General features: G+C 48.1%; 1 protein-coding gene across 2 annotated transcripts in view; it reads right to left on the bottom strand.

Moving 5' to 3' along the window:
• Nucleotides 1–12,270: 12,270 nt before the first annotated feature.
• Nucleotides 12,271–21,521, bottom strand: part of NID1 (nidogen 1) — an 85,637-nt gene continuing 76,386 nt past the window's right edge. For both annotated transcript variants that reach the window (XM_040464920.1, XM_040464919.1), the window contains 5 exons: nucleotides 18,743–18,914; nucleotides 17,616–17,773; nucleotides 16,089–16,212; nucleotides 15,248–15,360; nucleotides 12,271–14,298 (listed from right to left, as the gene is read on the bottom strand). In XM_040464920.1, coding sequence (XP_040320854.1) covers nucleotides 14,177–14,298; nucleotides 15,248–15,360; nucleotides 16,089–16,212; nucleotides 17,616–17,773; nucleotides 18,743–18,914 — 689 coding nt within the window. In that variant the 3' untranslated portion in view covers nucleotides 12,271–14,176. The remainder of the gene's footprint in view (nucleotides 14,299–15,247; nucleotides 15,361–16,088; nucleotides 16,213–17,615; nucleotides 17,774–18,742; nucleotides 18,915–21,521) is intronic.

The following is a 21,521-nucleotide window of genomic DNA, read 5'->3' as shown; positions in this document are numbered from 1 at the left end:
GTTCCTGTAAAAGTCATTTTATTAGGAATTAATAACTGAAGGCGGCAGGGGTGGGGGAGGGGAGCTAGGTGGCTCAGTCAGTTAAGGGTCCGTCCAGCTCTTGATTTCGGCTCAGGTCATGATCTCACAGTTTGCGGGATTGAGCCCCGTGTAGGGCTCCACAGCCAGTGGGAAGCCTGCTTAGGATTCCTTCTCTCCCTCTCTCTCTGCCCCTACCTCCCCTGCAATAAACAGACAAAAATAACTGTGAAGCGATGAAGGGGGTCAAAGGCACAAACTTCCACTTATAAAATAAATAAGTGTGGGCCTTGTAGTGCACAGCAATGTGACTGCATAGTTAACAATACTGTATTGCATGTTTGAAAGTTGCTAAGAGAATAGATCTCAAAAGTTCTCATCACAAGGGAAAAAGTGTGTAACTGTATGTGGTCTATATGTGGTGATGGATGTTTTCTAGACTTTATTGTGATCATTTTGCAATACATACAGATATCAAATCATTATGTTGTACACCTGTAACTAATATGATGCTGTATGTCAATTATATCTCAATATAAAGCAATTTTAAATTTTTATTTGAAAAAAATTTTTAGTGTTTATTTTTGAGGGAGAGACAGAGTGCAAGGAGGGGAGGGGCCACGAGAGCGTGAGACAGAGAATCAGAAGCGGACTCCAGGCTCCAGGCTGTCAGCACTGAGCCCAACACAGGGCTTGAACCCATGAACCGTGAGATCATGACCTGAGCCAAAGTTGAACGCTTAACCGACTGAACCACCCAGGTGCCCCTCAATAAAAAGAATTCTTAAAAATAGCCGTGAAGTTTTGTCAGCCATCTCTAGGCACAGAGTGGATCTTTGACTAGTAAACGAATAATATGAAAATAATACAGCAAAAGGAATCTAATCACTAACTAAACCCAGGCTAAAATTCCTGATTCTTCTATATATTCAAAGAACTTGTGAATAATGAGCTAATGAGAGGCAACTGGGTGGCTCAGTCAGTTCAGCATCTGACTCTTGATTTAGGCTCAGGTCATGATCTCACAGTTTCATGGGTTCCAGCCCGGCATCAGGCTCTGCTCTGACAGCACGGAACCTGCTTGGGATTCTCTCTCTCTCTCTTTCTCTCTCTGCCTCTCCCCAGCTTGCACACACTCTCTCAAAATATATAAATAAACCTTAAGAAAAATAAAATAGACCTCTAAAAACTGAGCTTATGACACACTGCCCCAGGGAAAGGAGGTTTTATCTTTGCTTGAACTCCAGATGTGCAAGTAAATACTATAAAAAGCAAATGGGTGACCAACAAATTCTAACTTTTTGAAACAGAGGAATTATTCCTCAATTATATCGCCAGGGTATGTCAATGGCAGGAAGGGGTAAGGAAATAAAAATAGGAAAGGAGTAATTAAGCTCCTAGCTGGGATGATCATAAAACCCAGGTGAAAATGTGGCCATAGAAGATGGACTCTCCACAGGGTGGCCGGCTTCTGGGCTCTGAAGGGGACAGTTCAGTGATCCGACCTTCCCCCAGGACGGGGGTGGGGGGTCCGAGGAGAGCCCATAGCAGCCCTTTCTTCCCCAAACCTCAGGCACCTCAGGCTTTCCTGAGACAGTCTGCTTCGCCTAAGGCTATTCTGTTTCATTTCCCACTTTCCCTTTCAGGCCGGGGTCAAGGGAACCTAATATGCAAATGGTTACAAAACTTCCGGAACACAGAGCTCCCTAACATACAAAACCCAATTTCCCGTAAGAAATGGGCAGCTGTCTCCATTTCTTTTTGGAAAGAGGTGACGTATAAAATATTTATATTCATTAAATAGAATCGTTTGTCCTAAAATAACATGTCAGCTTACCTCTGGGCAGGAAGTCTCATCTGCCCACGAGCACGCCCATCTGCTTATACTTAGGGCCATGGTGCCTGCCTGCTGGCGAAAGTCATCAAAAAGATGTGACCGCCAGTTGACCCAAGAGCTGGCCCCAGGCCATCAGAGGCTTCTCGCCCTCTCCTGTCCTTGGAATGTGGGTCTAGCTCGCCTTTCCTGCTCCTACAGTCTCCTCCAAGGATACAGCCTTGAGATAATGATGTGTCGTTGAGAACACCTGCAAGGTATACTTAACCCAGTTACGGGCTCTCTATACATAAACTTAAGATGTGGCGGCAAGGGTGGGGAATCCATTTGTCTTGCAGCCACCCAAGATGAGCCTCGTATGCAAGTTCCCTTTGCTTATTAAAGCTGCCTCCTAGGGACGCCTGGGTGGCTCCATCGGTTAAGCGCCCAACTCTTGGTTTCAGCTCAGGTCATGATCTCACGGGTCATGGGTTTGAGTCCCACATCGGGCTCTACACTGACAGCGCGGAGCCTGCTTGGGATTCTCTCTCCCTCTGTCTCTGCCCCTTCCCTGCTCACTTTCTCTGTCTCTCAAAAGAAATAAATAAACTTAAAAAAAAGAGAGAGAGACAGAGTTCTTGTCTTCACAAAACTCACAGGCCAGTCTTGGAAGTGGACACAGAAATGGGTCATTTCAGTGCCTGGTCAGAAATGCCCCGATGAAGGAAAGTTGGGGACAGTGGCGGTGGGGAAGGCCGTTGGCTGGGGGCGATGACCGAAGGGAGAGGGAGAGGCAGAGTGCCGGGCTCACCTACCCCGGGTCTGCAGGGACCCTGAGGGCAGAGCAGGTGGCCCTGCCCAGACCCCTTCTCTCGCTGTCACAGCTGCCTCTTCCTCTTTGTCACTTTCATGTGCTACCTTCGACTGTAGACAGGAACTATTGCAAGACCCACATCAGCCATGGGTGAAGTGGCTCCGGAGATCGGGGACGTGGCTCGTGTGTGCCTCAGAGGCCACCCGCAGACTAAAGGGTACGGCCCATTCCCTGGGGTGTGCACCTTCCCCACCTCCACCCCACCCCCACCCCCGCCGGGCACAGCACGTACCAGTGACCCCAGGAGGATGGACTCACGGGCACTAAGCTGTGAAGCAGAATCAAGGAGCTTCCCATTTTCAAGGTTCTGCAATTGGCAACATGGGGAAAATCTTTCCCCATCTCTCTCAGCTAGAAATTATTTTCCTTGTAAAGACAATGCTTGCTTACAATAAAGCACTTTTTGGAAAATGTTTATTTATTTATGAGAGAGAGAGAGAGACAAAGAGAGAGGGCACAGGGGAGGGGCAGAGAGAGAGGGAGATAGAGATCCCAAGCAGGATTCTCGCTGTCGGCACAGAGACCAATGCAGGACTCGAACCCACAAACCATGAGATCATGACCTGAGCCGAAACCAAGAGCTGGACGCTTAACCGAATACACCACCAGGAGCCCCATACAGTAAAGCATTCTAGAGACAGTAGAGACATGGGCCGCCTGAGTGGCTCAGTCGGTTAAGCGTCTGACTGCAGCTCAGGTCATGATCTCACGGTTTGTGAGTTCGAGCCCCATGTCGGCCTCTGTGCTGACAGCTGAGAGTCTGGAGCCTGCTTTGGATTCTCTCTCTCTCTCTCTCTCTCTCTCTCTCTCTGCCCCTCCCCTGCTCACTCACTCATGTGCTCTCTCTCAAAAATAAATAAACATTAAGAAAAATTTTAACACAGTAGAGGATAATCTACAATGGTGAAAAATTTGTGTCTCCTTCCAGGCCTTCCCCAAGTGTAAATACACATCCTTGACTGCGGAAGAATAGGTTGTAGGTAGGAGACACAGTGTTCTGTGACTTCCTTATTCACTTAATCTCTGCATTTTCAACATATTTCCACGATACTACAGATCACCTGATCTCCCTTTTGTTTTCATCAATACTTCATCTCTTTTTAAAGGCAGCTGATTATACCAATGAAATGCCCTAAACCAGAACTGGCTGGGGCCTGTCAGCCTCTTTAGTAGAGGGAAAAGGCAACAGATTGAAGTGGAAATAGCCTGAGACATATCAAGCTCAGAATTCTGGCATGCTGGCTGTGTGGCCTTGATAGGTGTCTTAACCTCTCTGGGCCCAGATGACATATCAGTAAAATACAGATTATATACATGATTTAGTCTAAGGACCAGGGTGTAAAAGTTGCTCCAGAATTGTAGCTCTTCTTAAACAAATGGAGAGACAATCCACGTTGCTGGACTGGAAGCTTCGATGTTATTTAGATGGTCGTTCTCTCCAAATTGACCTATGGATGCAACTAGATCTTTATCAGAATTTCCTCAGGTTTTTTTTCTCCCCCAGAAACTCCTTCAATGATTCTCACCTTGCTGCACATCGGAATCAGTTATGAAGAGCCATAAGAGAACACTGATGCCTAGGCGCCTGGGTGGCTTGTTCAGTTAAGCATCCGACTTCAGCTCAGGTCATGATCTCATGGTTTGTGGGTTTGGGCCCCGCACCGGGCTCTGTGCTGACAGCTCGGAGCCTGGAGCTTGCTTCGGATTCTGTGTCTCCCTCTTTCTCTGCTCCTCCCCATTCATGCTCTATCTCTCTCTGTCTCTCAAAAGTAAATAAACATTAAAAAAAAAAAAAAAGAGAATACTGTTGCCTGATCCCAGACTCAGAGGCTCTGACTTAAAACGGGGCTGACACTGCGAACAGAGGGTTGACTAGGACCAATGGGCTCTGCCATGGGGTTGCTGTTAGACAATGGCTCGGGCTGGAGTCGCCTGGGAGGTCTCCTCACCTGAATATCTGGTGGCTGATGCTTGCTGTAGGCTGGGCCTCAGCAGGGGCTACCAGGCCAGACACGTATACATGACCTTCCCATATGGACTGGCCTTCCTCACATCACGGATGCTGGGCTCCTAGAGACAGAGTCCAACGGGACCAGGAGAAGCTGTTTTACTTTGCTAGATTACCGTCAGATTTCACACGGCAGGCCCTCGTAGTCACGGGCTTCCTTCGATTCGAATAGAGGGAGCATAGGCCCTACTTCTCGGGAGGAACGCCAACATCACATCAACACAAAATCGTAAGAATACGTGGGATGGGAGACAGTGTCACAGCCGTCTTGAAAAACACCATCTGCCACAGGGCGGAGTTTGCACACATTCGGCTCGTGACTTGTAGGCCAGTGCTTTTATTCTAGTTCACATGCACATGGTGCAGTAGAACAGGCAGGAATTGACTACATATAGATTAAAATCTTCTTTTAACAGTATTTGTCATATATATGACAAAAGGCTAGTTAGCTTTATTTTTTTTTTTTAATGTTTGTTTATTTTTGATAGAGACTCAGAGTGTGAGTTGGGGAGGGGTGGAGAGAGAGGGAGACACAGAATCCGAAGCAGGCTCCAGGCTCTGAGCTATCAGCACAGAGCCTGACATGGGGCTCGAACCCACAGATCATGAGATCATGACCCGAGCTGAAGTTAGACACTTAATGGACTGAGCCTCCCAGGTGCACCTTAACATTTTAATAATAGCAAGTCTTATTCTAGAGAAATAAGTAAGGTCACTTTAAGTACAAGAGTGTTGTTATTTACCGAAGGAAGGAAGGAAGGAAGGAAGGAAGGAAGGGAGGGAGGAAGGAAGGGAGGGAGGAAGGAAGGGAGGAAGGAAAAATGGAAGGGAAAGAAAGAAAGAAAGAAAGAAAGAAAGAAAGAAAGAAAGAAAGAAAGAAAGAAAGGAAGAAAGGAAGAAAGAAAGAAAAAAACAATGAGGGGCGCCTGGGTGGCGCAGTCGGTTAAGCGTCCGACTTCAGCCAGGTCACGATCTCGCGGTCTGTGAGTTCGAGCCCCGCGTCAGGCTCTGGGCTGATGGCTGGGAACCTGGAGCCTGTTTCCAATTCTGTGTCTCCCTCTCCCTCTGCCCCTCCCCCGTTCATGCTCTGTCTCTCTCTGTCCCAAAAATAAATAAACATTGAAAAAAAATTAAAAAAAAAAAAACAATGAAACATCCTAAATGTTTTTCAATAAGAGGGTTTGTGAGAGTTGATGGTCCTTTCACAGAATATAATACTATGCGGACATTAAAAGTGATGTTCATATGCACATTTATTTAAATAGAAAACAAAAATCCCAAAAAGTATATTTAGCAGGGTCTCATTTTTTATTACATACATTTTACAAAATACATACAACCCGGTTTTGTGTGTGTGAGTGAGTTTTCATTTCTGGGATAAGAGATCAATGTAAGAATGGGGTGATTGCTAAATGGTGAGCTTTCTGGTGATTTCTTTTTCTTGTGCCTTACCTTGACTTTCTAATTTTCTAAATGTAAAATGTGTTGAACACAAAGACATAAAAGTAAGATACAGTAAAAATAAGTTTGTTTAAAGTATTATGTAAAAAGGCTGGTGGGAAGGATGTGTACAGTGTGGCCTATAGAGCAAACTAGATCCGGACGTGGGTTCTGCTGTGATATTTGGTGGCTGACTGACCTTTGCCAAGTTACCTCACTTTGGGCCTCAGTTTCCTGACTTGCGCAACAGGTAGATAAATTCTACTTCACAAGTACAATTCTACTTCACAACGCTGAGTGCATGGCCCTGACTGGGTCCCACAGTCATCTGTAAATGTTTGAGGCAGATAAGGCTTTGGGAGGAACCCCCCAGGGCTACGTGTGGGGGGGTGGGGTGGGGGGGTGGGGGGGGTGGAGATCTGCATTTAAATTGCACAGGCTTGTGCACACGGAGAAACTGTGACATTTAGATTTCCTTTGGCAGCAGATGAGGCAACTAACCAATATTGGGAAAGTTCTAGAGCAACCACATGGGAAAGCTTGAGCACCATCTTTTGGGGAAGTTATCTGGGCCTTCAGCCCTGCGAGCCTCAACCTCCACCCCACCCCCACCAGCCAAGCAGGCACGGAGAGGCTTTTCCTGCCCTCTAGTGGTCTCTTCTGGAACTGCCTTTGAGAAGACCTGCCCAGGTGGGGAACCTTCCTTCTCACTCAGGCTGCCACCTAGGCCGGGCTATTCCCAGCTACCCTTCAAGCAAACAAGAAACCAACCACAGAGTCTGTTCTTGAAGACGTTTGGCCCTTCCATCTCTTAACTCTGGTTGTGGTTGTTGTTGAATTTTCTTTAAGTTCCGAGCAGGGGGGAGGCGTGGGGTAAAAGGAAGAAGGCCCACCGGGCAGGCCCACTCACTCTGGTGGGAGAACTGAGCCGGTAAGTGGGGGCATGGAGCCCTGCAGGGCCGGCCCACTCACTGCCCTGTCCCTCCCGGAGCGCACCTCACCCCTGCGGCAGAGAGGGCTGAGGGAGTCACAGCAGCCCAAGCAGGCCAAGCGGTGGGGTGACGAGGCTGCAGAGTGAGGGACCGGGAGGACCACGGGACCAGACTCCAAGAGCCACAGAGAGAGACCCCGCGAAGCCAAGCTGCCAAGCGCAGGCCCCTCCGCTGGGGGTGCCAGGCCAGCCTAAGACTGAGGGGGCTGGGCTGGGGGCGTCCTCAGCAGCAGGTCCACGAGCCACAGAGACTTTAGACTGGGGTCTGGGTGGGGGGAGACCCCTAAGGAAGGACCCAGCGTGACGGAGAAATCACTGAACGGAACCGGAATTCTCCCCGAGTGAGCGGTCTGCCATCGCAGGGCTCCAAGTCTGAAAATCACAACGAGCTATGAAAGAAACTGGACTTTTTGGGTACATTTTTTGGGTACATCTGTATGATTCATACCCACTAGCTACACTGTAACATGTGTCCCAGTTGGACACAAGTGTATGTGAGGTGATCAGGAGACAGATTTTAACTTTTTTTTTCCCCTTTGGAACGAAACTACAAACATACAAGTAGAGATCACAGTGTTATGAACTCCTGTATCAGGTAGGGTCTCGACAGGCAGGTGCGCTCGCATTAGGATAACTTGAGCTAGGTTTCACGTTACGGGTGGGGTGTGGGGAACCAGCCTGAGCTGTTACCTCCCTGACGCCCTGATTGACTAGGGGAGGAAAGGGATTCTTGGGACCACTGGCGGGGTGTGGGGAGAGGACACCTGGAGAGGGGCTGTGACCTCTGGTCAAGAGATACACCCGGTCCTGGGAGGGAGATCCAGCAGGGAGGGACTGGGCGGTACAGATCTGTTCTCGCTCTCTTCTTTCCCTCCTCTGCCTCCTGGGAGGCCAGGGGGCAAGGGAGTCATTATGTCATCCATGTGGTTTGGCCTCTTGGGGTTCGGATCAGGACAGGGAGAGCAGACGGACAAATGGAAACTATCTGGCATAACCCCAAGCGGCAACAGCGTATTAGGTTTCTGTTGCTGCCGTAACAAATTGCCCCACGTTGTGTGACTCAAAACGCCACCGTGGAAAGTCTCACAGCTGAGTAGATGAGATGATTAGCACGGCGTGGCTCACGTGGGTCCTCTGCTGAGGGTCTCATCTGGCTGTGACTGTGGCATCTGCAGGACTCCACCCCTTTCTGGAGGCTCTGGGGTTAGAACCCACCTCCAGGCCTATTCAGGTTATAGCAGGACTCAGTTGCTTGTAGTCGTAGGACCGAGGTCCCAATTTCCTGATCGCCAGCCAGGAATTGTTTTCAGCTTGTGGAGGTAACCTTGCTCCTCGCTCATAACTGCCTTCCTCCATTAAGACACCAATGCCGGGGCGCCTGGGTGGCGCAGTCGGTTAAGCGTCCGACTTCAGCCAGGTCACGATCTCGCGGTCCGTGAGTTCGAGCCCCGCGTCAGGCTCTGGGCTGATGGCTCAGAGCCTGGAGCCTGTTTCCAATCCTGTGTCTCCCTCTCTCTCTGCCCCTCCCCCGTTCATGCTCTGTCTCTCCCCGTCCCAAAAATAAAATAAACGTTGAAAAAAAAAAAAATTAAAAAAAAAAAAAAAAAGACACCAATGTCCAGGCGGGTCCTTCCTACCCTTCAGCGTCATCTTGCCTGCTTTCTGTTTTTGCCTTAGTTGATTCTTCCGCATTCCTCTTGTTTTTTTTTTTTTTTTTAATTTTTTAAAAAATATTTATTTTTTGAGAGAGAGACAGAATGCGAGTGGGTTAGGGGCAGACAGAGAGGGAGACACAGAATCCGAAGCAGCCTCCAGGCACTGAGCTGTGAGCACAGAGCCCGATGTGGGGCTCAAACTCACGAGCTGTGAGATCATGACCTGAGCCGAAATCAGATGCTCAACCAACTGGGCCACCCAAGTGCCCCCATTCCTCTAAGGGCCCACCTGCATTGTCCAGGATAAAGAATCCCCTGTTTTAAGGTAGTTAATAACCTTAGTTCTTTAAAATTTTTTTTTTACACTTTATTAATTTTTTGAGAGAGGCAGGCAGAGTGTGAGTGGGGGAGGGGCAGAGAGCGAGGGAGACACAGAATCTGAAGCAGGCTCCAGGCTCTGAGCTGTCAGCCTAGAGCCTAATGTGGGGCTTGAACTCACAAACTGTGAGATCATGCCCTGAGCCGAAGCCCGATGCTTAACCGACTGAGCCACCCTGGCCCCCAATAACCCTAGTTCTATTTGCAAAATCCTTTCGCAGAAGTACCTAGACTAGAATCCTGGAATCTATACAATGTAGCCAACTACAACAGTGATCAGCATTTTGCCAACCTTTGGTAACAAGTTTTTTTTTTTTTAATTACAGTGATTTTTTTTTTTTTTTTGAAAACGAAGTTTTGGGGCACCTGGGTGGCTCAGTCGGTTGAACGTCTGACTCTTGATTTCGGCTCTGGTCAGATCCCAGGGTTGTGGGGTCGAGCCCCATGTCCATTCTCTCCCTCCCTCTGCCTCTCTCCCCACTCGCTCCCTCGCTCTAATTAAAAAAAAAAAAAAGCTTTATTGATATATAATTCACATGCCATATACTTCACTTATTTAAAGTACACGTTTTATGGCTCTTGGTATATTACATTAATTTTTAGAAGTTGTGATAGAATATATATATAACATAAAATTTGCCATTTTAACTATTTTTAAGTGTGTGATTCAGGGGCTGTAAGTACATTCACAGTGTTGTCAGGGCATCACCACCATCTACGTCCCCAACTCTTTCATTACCCTAAATAAAAACTCTGAAACCGTTAAGTGATAACTCTCTATTCCCCCTGCTACCTGCCCCGGTAATCTCTCTGGTAATCTCTCATCTACTTTCTGTCTCTGTGAATTTGCCTATTCGAAGTACCTCACATGTGTGGAATCATGCAATATTGGTTCCTTTGTGTCTGGCTTACTTCACTTAGCATAACAACTTCAAGTTTCATCTATGTTCTTGGAAACTTTTTCCTCTTTATAGCTGAATATTTCATTGTATGGGTACATTTTATTTATCCTTTCATCTGTTGATGGGCACCCGGGTTGTTTCCATCTTTGTTTAAGGTGAACAGGTGATACTTGTCCATGAACACTGATGGACAAGTATCCATTTGAGCCCCTGCTTTCAATTCCTCTGGGTGTCTACCTGGAAGTTATGATAATTTTCGTCTTCTTTTTTTAAAAGTTTATTTTTGAGAGAGAGAAAGAGGACCCAATGTGGGCTCCATGCTGACAGCAGAGAGCCAGATGCGGGGCTCAAACTTACGAATCGTGAGATCATGATCTGAGCTGAAGTCACTTACGCAACTGAACCACCCAGGCGCCCCAGAAGTACTGTAATTTTCTATTCAACTTTTTGAGGAACCACAAAGCTGCCTTCCTTCCTGCTACACCAGTCTACATTTCCACTGGCTATGCACAAGGCTTCCATTTTCCAAATCCTCCTCAACACTTATTATTTTCTGGTCTTTTTTGCTTGCCTGCTTGGTTTTGGTTTTCATTTTCTGATAGCCATCCTAACTGATGTGAAGTGACATCTAATTGTGCTTCTGACTTGCATTTCCCGAATGACGAATGGTGTTGGGCATCTTTTTGTCCACTTATTGGCCATGTGTAGATTTCTTTTGAAAAAAAAAATGTTTATTCAAATCTTTTGTCCACTTTTGAATTGGGTTTTTTGTTATGGTCACTGCTGAGTTGTAGTTCTTTATATACTCTGGATACTAACCAGGATTTGCAAATACTTACTCCCCTTCCATGGGTTGGTTGTCTTTTTGCTGTCTTAGTTGTGTCCTTTGGTGCACAGAAGTTTTTAATTTTGAAGACCGATCTATTTGTTTTTCTTTTGAGGTTTGGGCTTTTGATGTCATCTACAAGAAACCATTGTCAAATCTAAGGTCCTCAAGACTTTTTCCATGTGCTGGCCCCCCAACAATTAAAAGCAGCAGTCAGCAATCAGAACACACAACCCTGATTTTTGGAGAACAAGGTCCTTATGGCCCACCCTGGCCCCAGCAATGCCACACTAGGAGCTTGGGCTGCTGTCCCCTCTGCCCCACAGTGGCGCTGCATGATGGCGGATGGCCACCACGACTCAGGAAAAGCTGAAATTGACCGAAATTCAGCAGCCTCTTCATCAAGCTCTCCCTGGGGTGCAGCTGTGTTTTCCTACATCTAGAGGTCCAAAGTAGTTCATGCAGACAGCTTCTGCCAGTGCAGTCCTTGTCTTGGTAGAGATGTATCTCTGGACCACCCCACTCTACCATCTGATGTACCCTTTAGGTAACTAGGTTTTATGAACCTAAAACACTGTAAGTTTTAGCCCAAACAGAAGCTGTCCCCTTTAGGAAGTTCATGTTGGCAGGCTGTCACTGGTCCCACGGATGCTGTCATGTCCCACGCAGGCCCTTGGGTACCAGTTCCCTTCTGCCTACAACAGCAGCTCTGAGCATCATCACCCCTGCAACTTCTGAGCCCCCCTTCGCTCTATCCAAGTCAAAGCCCCATTCCCATCCCACCCAAGGGCCAGCACGGAACAGTCCAGGGATCTCAGGCCATGGTCAGTGCCAGGAAAGTGCCTTTGTTCCTTCTGGAGGTGAGGAGAGGGAAAAGAAAAAAAACACGGCTCATCTTCAGAACTGAGTTAGGAAACTCCATTGCCTGCGGTTGAAGAACAGTTTTCTAGAACATGAAAACAATGTCCAAAAGGGTGGTTTGGGGTCCCTGGTAGAATGATTTTTTAATTCAATAAGCCCCTAAGTCTTTTGTGGGAAACAAACCACCCCTTGTAACACTGGGGGTGCCACAGATTTTGCAGATTTTTTTAAAGAGTTTTATTTATTTGAGAGAGAGAGAGAGAGAGAGAGAGAGAGAGAGAGAGAGAGAGAATCCCAAGCAGGTTCCACACTGTCAGTGCAGAGCCCAATGCAGGGCTCGAACTCACAAACTGTGAGATCATGACCTGAGTCAAAATCAAGAGTGGGACACTTAACCCACTGAGCCACCCAGACACCCCAAGATTTGGCAGATTATTAAATGGCTATCTTCTCATTGTGAATCACCCCCCCAACATTAAATCTCTTTATTCAAAAAGCATAGACTCTTTTTTATGAAAAAAATTTTATTTTCTGCACTGATATTTATACAACTGTAAACTCAAGGAATCATCCAATACTTGTAAAAATCTGGGGGGAACAGTTAATAAGCACCTTCAGTGGTTTCCACAGTTTAAGAATTTACCATCTGAAAACTTTTAGAATGAATCTAGTAGAATGAATAAAATAGTTATAAAAATTATACAAAATCATGACGAACATTTGATATAGAGGGCTTGATATGGAATGATAAATATAAAAAGGTGAAACTAATTCATGGGGCTGGGCTGGATAAAAGACCCACACGTTCCCCAAACTGCGTGATTCTCGGGAATGTATTTGGCTCTCAGAAGGAACTCCAATCATTCAGGGCAAGGCTCGTTCCCGGTCCAGGCTCCATTGTGACGCCGCAGCACATGAGGACAAAGTGAGGAGGGGATATGGGCTGGAGGGGTGATGAATGTACTGAGGTTTGCAGATAAGGGAAGGACCTCTTCCCCAAGGAGAAAAACAGACGAATTCTTCCACGTCCTCAAGCGAAGGTGTCCTTTGGCAAAATGTGCCATTTTCTCTTTGGAGAGTTTTTCTTCTTGCCGTTGCTAAATACCTTCTTCTCCCCTTTCCTCTTGGGTTTTCCACTCCTGCTCCTGACCAACCTCTTTGTGACACTTTCTGCTGAGCCTTCTCTGCGCCCTTACCCCAATCTTTACAGACTCCATCTCCTGATGCCCCACTTTCAATCCAAAATTCCTACTGTTTTGCACCTCGGGACGGCAGCTGATAAAAAGATAACACTAGCTGCTCGTATGGCCAGGAGATGTTTCTAAACAAACTGTAGAAACATAAACATGAAATGTGGCGACAGTCCCTTTAATTACACCAATGAGCAATAACGGGTCTGGGTCAGGAGTATAAATACTCACTCTGGCCCTCGTAGGTGGGAACACAGCCAGCAAGAGCCATGAACAGAGGGGGAAACAAACGAGACACGGGCTCATGCTGACTGACTGTAGGTTGGCTCTCACCAGTGGAGGTGGGAGATGAAGGCCTATAGACCCGTCACGACTGGCACCAGCCCCCAGTGGGGCCATGCTGCTCAAGAGACCAGATGCTCGGATCCAGGTGCTTTGGGCAAAGTGGGATCGTTTGGTATCCAATGCTGTAATTTAAGGCACATCCAAGAATCCTCGTCCTCAAAACCCAACTCTACGTGTTGAAATTCCTACCACTGGACACTCCTTTGATTGAAGGGCTTGGCCTACCAAGGGCTGCTGCCGAAATGCCAGTAACCTATCTGGGAGGGAATGCTGATGATCGACCATACATATCCACATGGCCCTAAGACCAGGTGGGTTTTGAACAAAACGTCAGGGCTCGCTCACTATGATGGGGGCCTTGGGCAGGATGCAGGTGGTATAGAACTTGGGAGTAAAATGCGAGGAGCATGAAGAGGGAAATCAGAGCACCAAGAGAAAAAAAGAGGGGGAGCGTTAACTCCCTCCTTCATTCACGGCCTTGCCCAGGTGGCCCTGGCTGGTGTGTCGGGGAGTTAACAGGATGGTGGGTGTGTCAGAGTGAGGCTGAGCTTATAAGGCCACAGGAGGAGGGGGCAGCTCAGGCCTGGGCGGGCCCTGCTCATCACCAGGGGGATAAACTGGGGACAGTTTCCAGAGCACTGGGATGGGCACATAATCCGGAGTCGGGGTTTTCTGTCTTTGTGGAGGGGGAAGGGGCTTTCCCATTCCAGAAGCCGGGGGCATATGTTTTGGGGGAACAGTGAGGGGAATACTGTCGGGGCTCAGGCTGGGTAGGACCTGGGCCTGATTGCCACCAGGTCGGACAGTTTTCAGTCTGGACCCTTTCAAGTAGGGTGACGCTGAGTACCTGCCGAGGGAATGAGGCCTTCTTGTCTTCATTTCCGCTCGATGCAGTCAACTCCCAGGGTGTTGTCAGGGCAACGGCAGGTCCTGCTTCCAGGGGTGGCCAAGCAGAGGTGGGTGCAGCCACCATTGTTCACCGAGCAGTAGTTGTGACCTGGGAAAGGCAGAGGTCAGTCCAACAGCCATCTAAGAGAAGAGCCCGCCCATCAGTCCCCTTCTCGGTTTCCAGGAGACCAAGCATGTGGGTGCTTCCAGAAAGGGAATCCTCACGGTGATGGATTTGCCAGAGGGCAAAAACACTGATTTCTGAGTTGGGGACTGTGCGGATTTACCATGAACGTTATCGATGGTCTCAGGGAGGGTCTTCCGGCTCTGGTTGTAACACGCAGCTGGAGTTTTCAAGCACAGAGGGCTCTCTGTCTAGCTTGTCCACTCGGCTTTGCACTGGCCTCGGGGAGGTGGGGAGCCAAGGGGGGTGAGGGAGGGGAGAGGTCTCCCAAGAGGCAACACAGCAGGTCCTGGAGCCAGGCTGCCTGGCTGACTCTCCTGCTGCACCACTGTGAGCCCTGTGACTTCGGGCTAGTGGCTTCCGTGTCCTTATGCATAAAATGGGCACACAAATAGTACCTACCTCGTGCGGTCGCCATGAGGATTAAGCGAACTAGCGAACACGAGGCACTTAGCACACCGCGTTCACATATGTAAAGGACCCAGCTCACGGTAAGCACCTTGTCCGTGTCTGTGATTATTATTAGAGGTAATTACTATTGTGACTGTTAGGCCAAATGAAGGGACCCTTAAAGCCACAGAGACGGTAACACGGATGTTCCTATTTGGAACCCAGAGACCACATACTTCTAGACCCAGCCCAAGATTCAATACTCTTCCTCCCCCTTGTCCACCATTTCCAGCTCATTGCCTAATGTTTCCTAGGTATTGACTTGGCTCACTTATTAAACAATGCAGGCCCTCGATGGAAGGGAGTGCGTCTCGCCTGCCATGTGACCAGGGCAGGTGGAGGCCCCACGGGCAGCAGGCAGGGTGGAGGCGTGGAGCCACAGAGCATCCCTGGCCCCTGAAAGGCAAGAGCATGGGGGCGTTACCTTGGGGACACTGAGACAGGGCCGTGGTGACACCGTACAGCCGGGTCTGCTTGTGGGGGTGGAAGGTATCCGTCTCTTTGGAAATGGCAAGATCTACAGCAACCACAGAACTCCTACAAAACACCAAAGGGCAGCAAATAAAGACACATCTGGTGGCTCCAACCTTCTGTCTACTGGGCAGCGTCTTCTGGGGTTTTGGGGATAAACTGGAGGCCGTGAAGGGGCACGCTGGGCTCACTTCCTAGCCATCCTCCCCTCCTCCTGTGGTGGGAACAAGCCTGCATTTCTCTGGCCTCTTTAAAAAAAAAAAAAAAAAAAAAAGGACAAAGTTGAGCTAGCTCTGCCCCTCAGCTCTAAATTCCAGGCTGGGAAATCGGCTTTCTCTCCAGATGCCCGTGGCCACAGCTGCTTCCTCTTTTTTGCAGGAAGGGGTGGTCAAGAAGGGGCTGTGGGAATGTCGCAGTTTAAATAGAATGAAGTGGGGGCATGGGGTAGGCGGGGAGCCCGCCAGCCAAGTGAGCCTGGGCCAGCTCCTGGAGAAAGAACAGACAGGCTCATGAAGTCCAAGTTCACAGACTTGAAGCTGCCCATCCGGGAGCCCTGGGATGGTAAACGGCCCCTCCTGGCCCCCAAGGAGCCCGACCCTCACCCTCCTACGCCCTACCCTCCTGACGGGCGGAAGGGCGAGGCAGAGGGCGGGTATCCTGGAAGGTCAAGCCGAGAGGCCACATGGGAAGGGCCTGGCCTCCCCGAGACAGGGTGGCAGGCTCCTGCTCCCCCGCCACCACATACCCCGCCCCCACCCTCCCCCCTGCCCCCCACGCTGCAATAGCTCACATACATCTTCCAGTCTGTGTAATACAGATGCTTCCCATAGCTCGTAACAGCGAAAGGATACTGGAGCCCTTCGAGAACCTTCCGTCTGCTCGGCTGCCCGGGCTTCAGACATTCCACCCGACTGGTGCCTGTGGGGAGCAAAGACAAGCCGTTCATAGAAGAAATGGCCCCTTGGTGTCAAAATGAGGAATGGAGGCAAGGGTGACAGAAAGTCAGCCTTACGATGACAGATCCCAGAGAACACACATGACTTGCTCTTCAACAGCAGAAAGCGGTCTCCTCATCCTGCCTTGCCCCTCTCACTGGTCAACACCCACCTCCGCTGGGGAACCCATACCTGGTTCCCATGTGGGCTGGGCAGAGGACCATTCCTTGTCCCGCCCATTCCCAGAGAAGCTGGGGACCCGGTGGGAACGAGGACGTCTTCCAGCTCTCGCTCAAGTCCCCCCCCCCCCCCCCCCCCCGAAGCCTCCCAGGCCCTCCCTCCCTGCAGTCAGAGCTCTTAACAACTGCTAACCTGCACCTCGGCTGCAGCCCTGCACAGCCTCCTATCAGTGCCTACACTGGGGCCAGCTCACGGCTTGCATTTTGATTTAATTATGCGTGCTTCCCTCCTGTGGTATAGTCCCTGCACCGCCCCCCAACCCGGCCATTAGCACCTGACAGTATTGGGAACAGGGCAGGTACTCCACAGGCACTTGAGGGATGACTGACCTTGCTCCCCGACTGAGCCCACATCCCTCCCCTGAGGGACACCCCAGGCCAGGGGCTCACATCAGGACCCCATGCCTCTCTTCCCTGGCTCCACAAGTCTTGCCCGAGCCCTTGGGGAACAGATGCAAGTGACAGGATGGAAGTCACAAATGGCATAATGCAGAGATACTAATAGGATGAGAACAACTCTAAGGGTCAGCAAACTTGTTCTCAAAGGGCCAGACAGTAATTAATTTAGCTTTTGTGGGCCAAGAGGCACAATCGAGGACACTATGGAGGCATTTATTTATGGAACCTTTTAAAATGTAACATTTAAAAATGTAAAACCCAGGGGTGCCTGGGTGGCTCAGTCAGTTAAGCGTCTGACTCTTGATCTCGGCTCAGGTCATGATCTCACGGTTCATGAGTTCGAGCCCCACGTCAGGCTCCGTGCTGACAGCATGGAGCCTGCTTGGGATTCTGTCTCTCTCTCTCTTTCTCTGTTGCTCTCTCTCAAAACAATGAATAAATAAAAACCATTTATAGCACCTGACTCGTACCAAAACAGGCGGCTGGCTGGATGTGGCTCACGGGCTAGGATTGGCTGACCCCTGATTTAAAGATGGAACACTTGCCCTGGACACCATCAAGCCTATAGAAACCACGCATTTCAGAGCAAAGACAGGCAGCTGATTTTTGTGTAGGAAAATAAAACAGGTATCTTATACTCTCTTCCCCATAACAGATCCTAGCCTACAGTGGGTGAGAATAACTGTTTAGGTTAAAAGGAAAAAGCACTGTTGCAACCCCAGCAGCCAGGCGCAGGGCTCTTTGTCACCTGCGTCCACCCAGCAGAGCTGAGCCGAGTAGGCATCGAATGTAAGCCCGTTGGGCAGGCCCAGATCATCCTGCACCAGAATCCTCCGGTTTGTGCCGTCCATATAGGAAGTTTCGATTTTGGGGCTTTCTCTGTTCCAGTCTGTCCAATAAAGGTTCCTGCAGGAGGAAAAGGAAGGGAAAGAGGAACAACAAAGATGTTAAAGATGGATAAGAAAAATTTTATTTAAAAAAAAAAACAAAACTTTAAGAGAACCCACAATGAACACATTAAAACCCGGGATGGCTAAAAGGGGTCTGGAGGTGATAAGACACCTTTTCCTTTGCAGGAGATACTTGGGTTTGGTTCTTGGTTTGAGTTTGGTTATTCTGGTACTAATGACCTCACTTTCCTTAAACGTAACTGATACAGCGTATCTCCCTAAAGCTATTTAAAAGAACAACACAAAACAACACACACCTGAGATAAACATCTGGGGATTCCTACATGCTGTCACTACACAGGGGTGCATAGTGGACCCAGGGGCTCGGGCACAGAAGCAGATGTTGATAGAGTTGGTGGCTGAGGTGTCTGCCATAGGGGGGGAGGTGGCCAAGCGGCCACAGAACTGGGGGTGTGGTCTCACGGGGAAGGAATCACAGCGTGAGGTGCAAAAGGTCTCGCAGGTAAGATTTAAAACTAACTGTAGGGAAAAGAAAAAAAAGCATTGATGTGATGACAAAACCCCCAGGAAGGGGTCTCCAAGGTGTCCATGCTGTGTGGGTCTCAGCCCCAGGGGTACATTTATGCCACTTGGACACCATTCTGGGGCTGGTACAAGGCAAGTGTTTATCCACATTCAACTCGAATGGAAATACCCAATTTCTGAGCTGTGAACTTAGAAAGTCCCTTCCTAAGAGATTTACAAGTAGAACATGGTTGATCAGGTCCATGGTCACAGGGAACTGTAATAAATGTTCTGGCATTTCACAGTGCATATCTGTAAGGCACCAGCTGTAGACCTGTTCATCCTGGAACTCATTCACTTCAGGAGACTGATGCTGGCATTAGAGCCTGACATTTGAGAGTATCTGAAAGAGCAGTTCCAAGTCGAATAGATAGATTTACACAGATTTACACAAAGATACCCTCTCACGGAATCCGTTACGATGCCTCTGGGATTCACCAAGTCAGTCTCAAACAGCACCCGGCGCTGTGTCCCATCCAGCTTTGCAACTTCTATTCGATCCAAGTGAGAATCAGTCCAGAAAATGTTGCGGCCAAGATGGTCGAGGGCAATGCCTTCTGGGCTTCCAAGATCTAGAATCAAACACAGCATACTTCTGGGTTTTTAAAGCAAGTTAAGATTAGGTTTTGTGGATTACTCAGTGTTATTCCCCTCGGTGTTCAATCCTTGCACTTTGGAAAAACAAATGGGAACATGAAATGCATGTTGCTGATCAGATGAGCCACAGTCAAAGTGACAATGTCACTCGTTCACTTGGCGGACATCTCGTTATGTACCAAGCCCATAATGACGCCTAAGTGGTGGCCCTGGTTTCCAGGAACTTGCAACCAATCTCAATTCAGACTGAGTTTTGGTTTTATGGGAATGTGGAGGGAGACACTAGACTTAGCCTGGGGAGACCTGGGAGGGATTTCTGAGGGAGACAACACCTTGTAAAGCTGGCTCCCCCAGGACCCACAGGAGTTTGTCAGGCAAAGATCCTGGATGCGGGCTTCCACGGAGTGGGAGAAGATTGGATACAGCATAATTTTGTATGGCTGGAGTCCATGAGGACGGGAGAGTGCCCAGAGATGAAGTTAGGATGCCCGTGTTAAAGAGCTTCGAGCTTAACCCGCAAGCATGGGGGGGGGGGGGGAGCATAGAAAAATGCAACAAATCCATACACCTTGTTCATTAGTTATTGGGGGAATAGGATCATCTCAGAGGAGTAACTGCAAGAAATCACAACTGTTACTACTTTTGCACAGGTATTAGGAGTACAAAGAAGGGGTGTCAGTGATCGCATATAGCACTCCCAGAAAGTCCTCACTAGGTTTTAAGTAACTGATTTCCAAGCCAGGGCTGCCACAGAGTAAGCCAGCCGCAACAGGAACCTTCAGAGCCACAGAACTAATGGTTTCCGGACTATAAATAAAAGCAAACGAAACATCAGAACCCCACCAGGGTTTTAGTAGTGTCACTTAGGATTCCCTCTTCTCTACTGATCAGAGAACTGAAGGTCACTTAGTATGGCTGCAAGTGTAAGCAGGAGGCAGAAGAGGCCAAGGATGAAGCCATCCTACCCGAGGGATCCTGGATATGAGGAAATCATGCCCACATGTGTTCTTTCATCAGCGTGGAAATGGTTCAGAACATCCGCTCTCTCCTATCAGCCTCCACTAGACTCCTAATATGACCATGACCCTGGATGCTGGAAACACCACAGCCCCGTCCCCCGGAAAGGACCCCAGCCAGAGGCAGTTTATTAAGAATTAGAAACAGCACTCAAACAAGATTTTTGTTATTCAAACCAAAAGTAGAGATCTGTAAAGTATGAAACTGTTTCCCACGTCCCTAGAGGTGAAGGGACAGCGAGCCTGACCTCCAAAGACCTCTTCCGACTTTCAGACAAAGGTAGAATAAATCATTCTGGGGGTGTATCTGGAATGAGCATATTCTCTGCCAGGACACCAGTCACTCAGACACACAGACAGAAGAGTGGGGGAGAAAAGGCTGTTCAGTGACAGTACTTTGCAAGATATCCAGAGGAACCCAGAAACTCTATGTCTCTCTGGTTCCTTATCAACAGCTCTGATCCTGACCTCAAACCCAAGAGCAATCAAACCTCCTCCAACCAGGAAAACACTACTTTATGAACTATCATGCCAAAGGAAAGGTCTGGAAAGCCTCCCCTTTTACTGTGCAGTCAGGGCAATTAGGGAAGACAGCAAGGCAATATATTCCACACTGCTGATGTCAAAAGGAAACAGATGATGATCCTGATTAAAGATGTTTGGTTAGGAGTTTAACTCAAGGAGAGAAAGAGAAGCTTAGGATTCAGGATGCATGAACTAGAGAGGAGATACATACCCCCTCTTCCACTCACTAGGGATGCACCAACCTGTACCACAATGAAGATTTAAGTGGAAGTTTCTTTCTCCTTTATTTAAATATTTTAAAAATTATTTTTCAATAACTATTTTTATTTGTAAATAAAAGAAAATTTATTCCCAGTGATCTTTCTTCTACAAAGATCGCATTCTAGTTTAATTCTGTGTTTTCACAGTGGACTTTTGGCCTGGAATGTTTCTTACTGTGCTTAAAGCTTTCTTGGATAATTATCAGTTCCAGAAGCAACAGGAAATAGCAATGATGACCTATTCCCCTTTTCCACTGGGTTTTGAAGTCAAATCACAGACAATAGCAACAACATTTTTCACACACACACACACACACACACACACACACACACACGATGCAAAAAGGCATTTTCAAAATTCTGCTCATTAAACGAAACCATGAAAACTACCAGACATTATTTAAATAGCATGTCAGCTTCCAGAAAAGGAGTCAGGGTCTATGTCCAAAGCTAGACATATTTAACTCAACCTCAGCCTGGTTCCTGTTGATCATCTTTTGTGAAGGAGCCAAGAAAGGAAAAAAACTGCCCCATAGTCACCCTTCCGGAACATCAATTATTAGAGAAACATTAAATTGGAAGTGGGAAAGGTGACATGCAGCCCCAAGTAAAAAGAAATACCGAACGAGGCTCATACATTTTGAAACCGTATCTTTGATTTCAGTGTTTTGCAGAGGAAACAAGATGATTTTATACAACTATCATTGGCATAACAATGTCTTTTTCTTTCTTTCTTTCTTTCTTTCTTTCTTTCTTTCTTTCTTTCTTTCTTTCTTTCTTT

This window comes from Herpailurus yagouaroundi, unplaced genomic scaffold, assembly GCF_014898765.1.
Source record: "Herpailurus yagouaroundi ecotype Mexico unplaced genomic scaffold, PumYag 530, whole genome shotgun sequence".
In the NCBI taxonomy this organism is placed as follows: Eukaryota; Metazoa; Chordata; class Mammalia; order Carnivora; family Felidae; genus Herpailurus; species Herpailurus yagouaroundi.
Note: the sequence above shows the minus strand (reverse complement) of the source record. Positions and strands in the feature narration are given on the sequence as shown.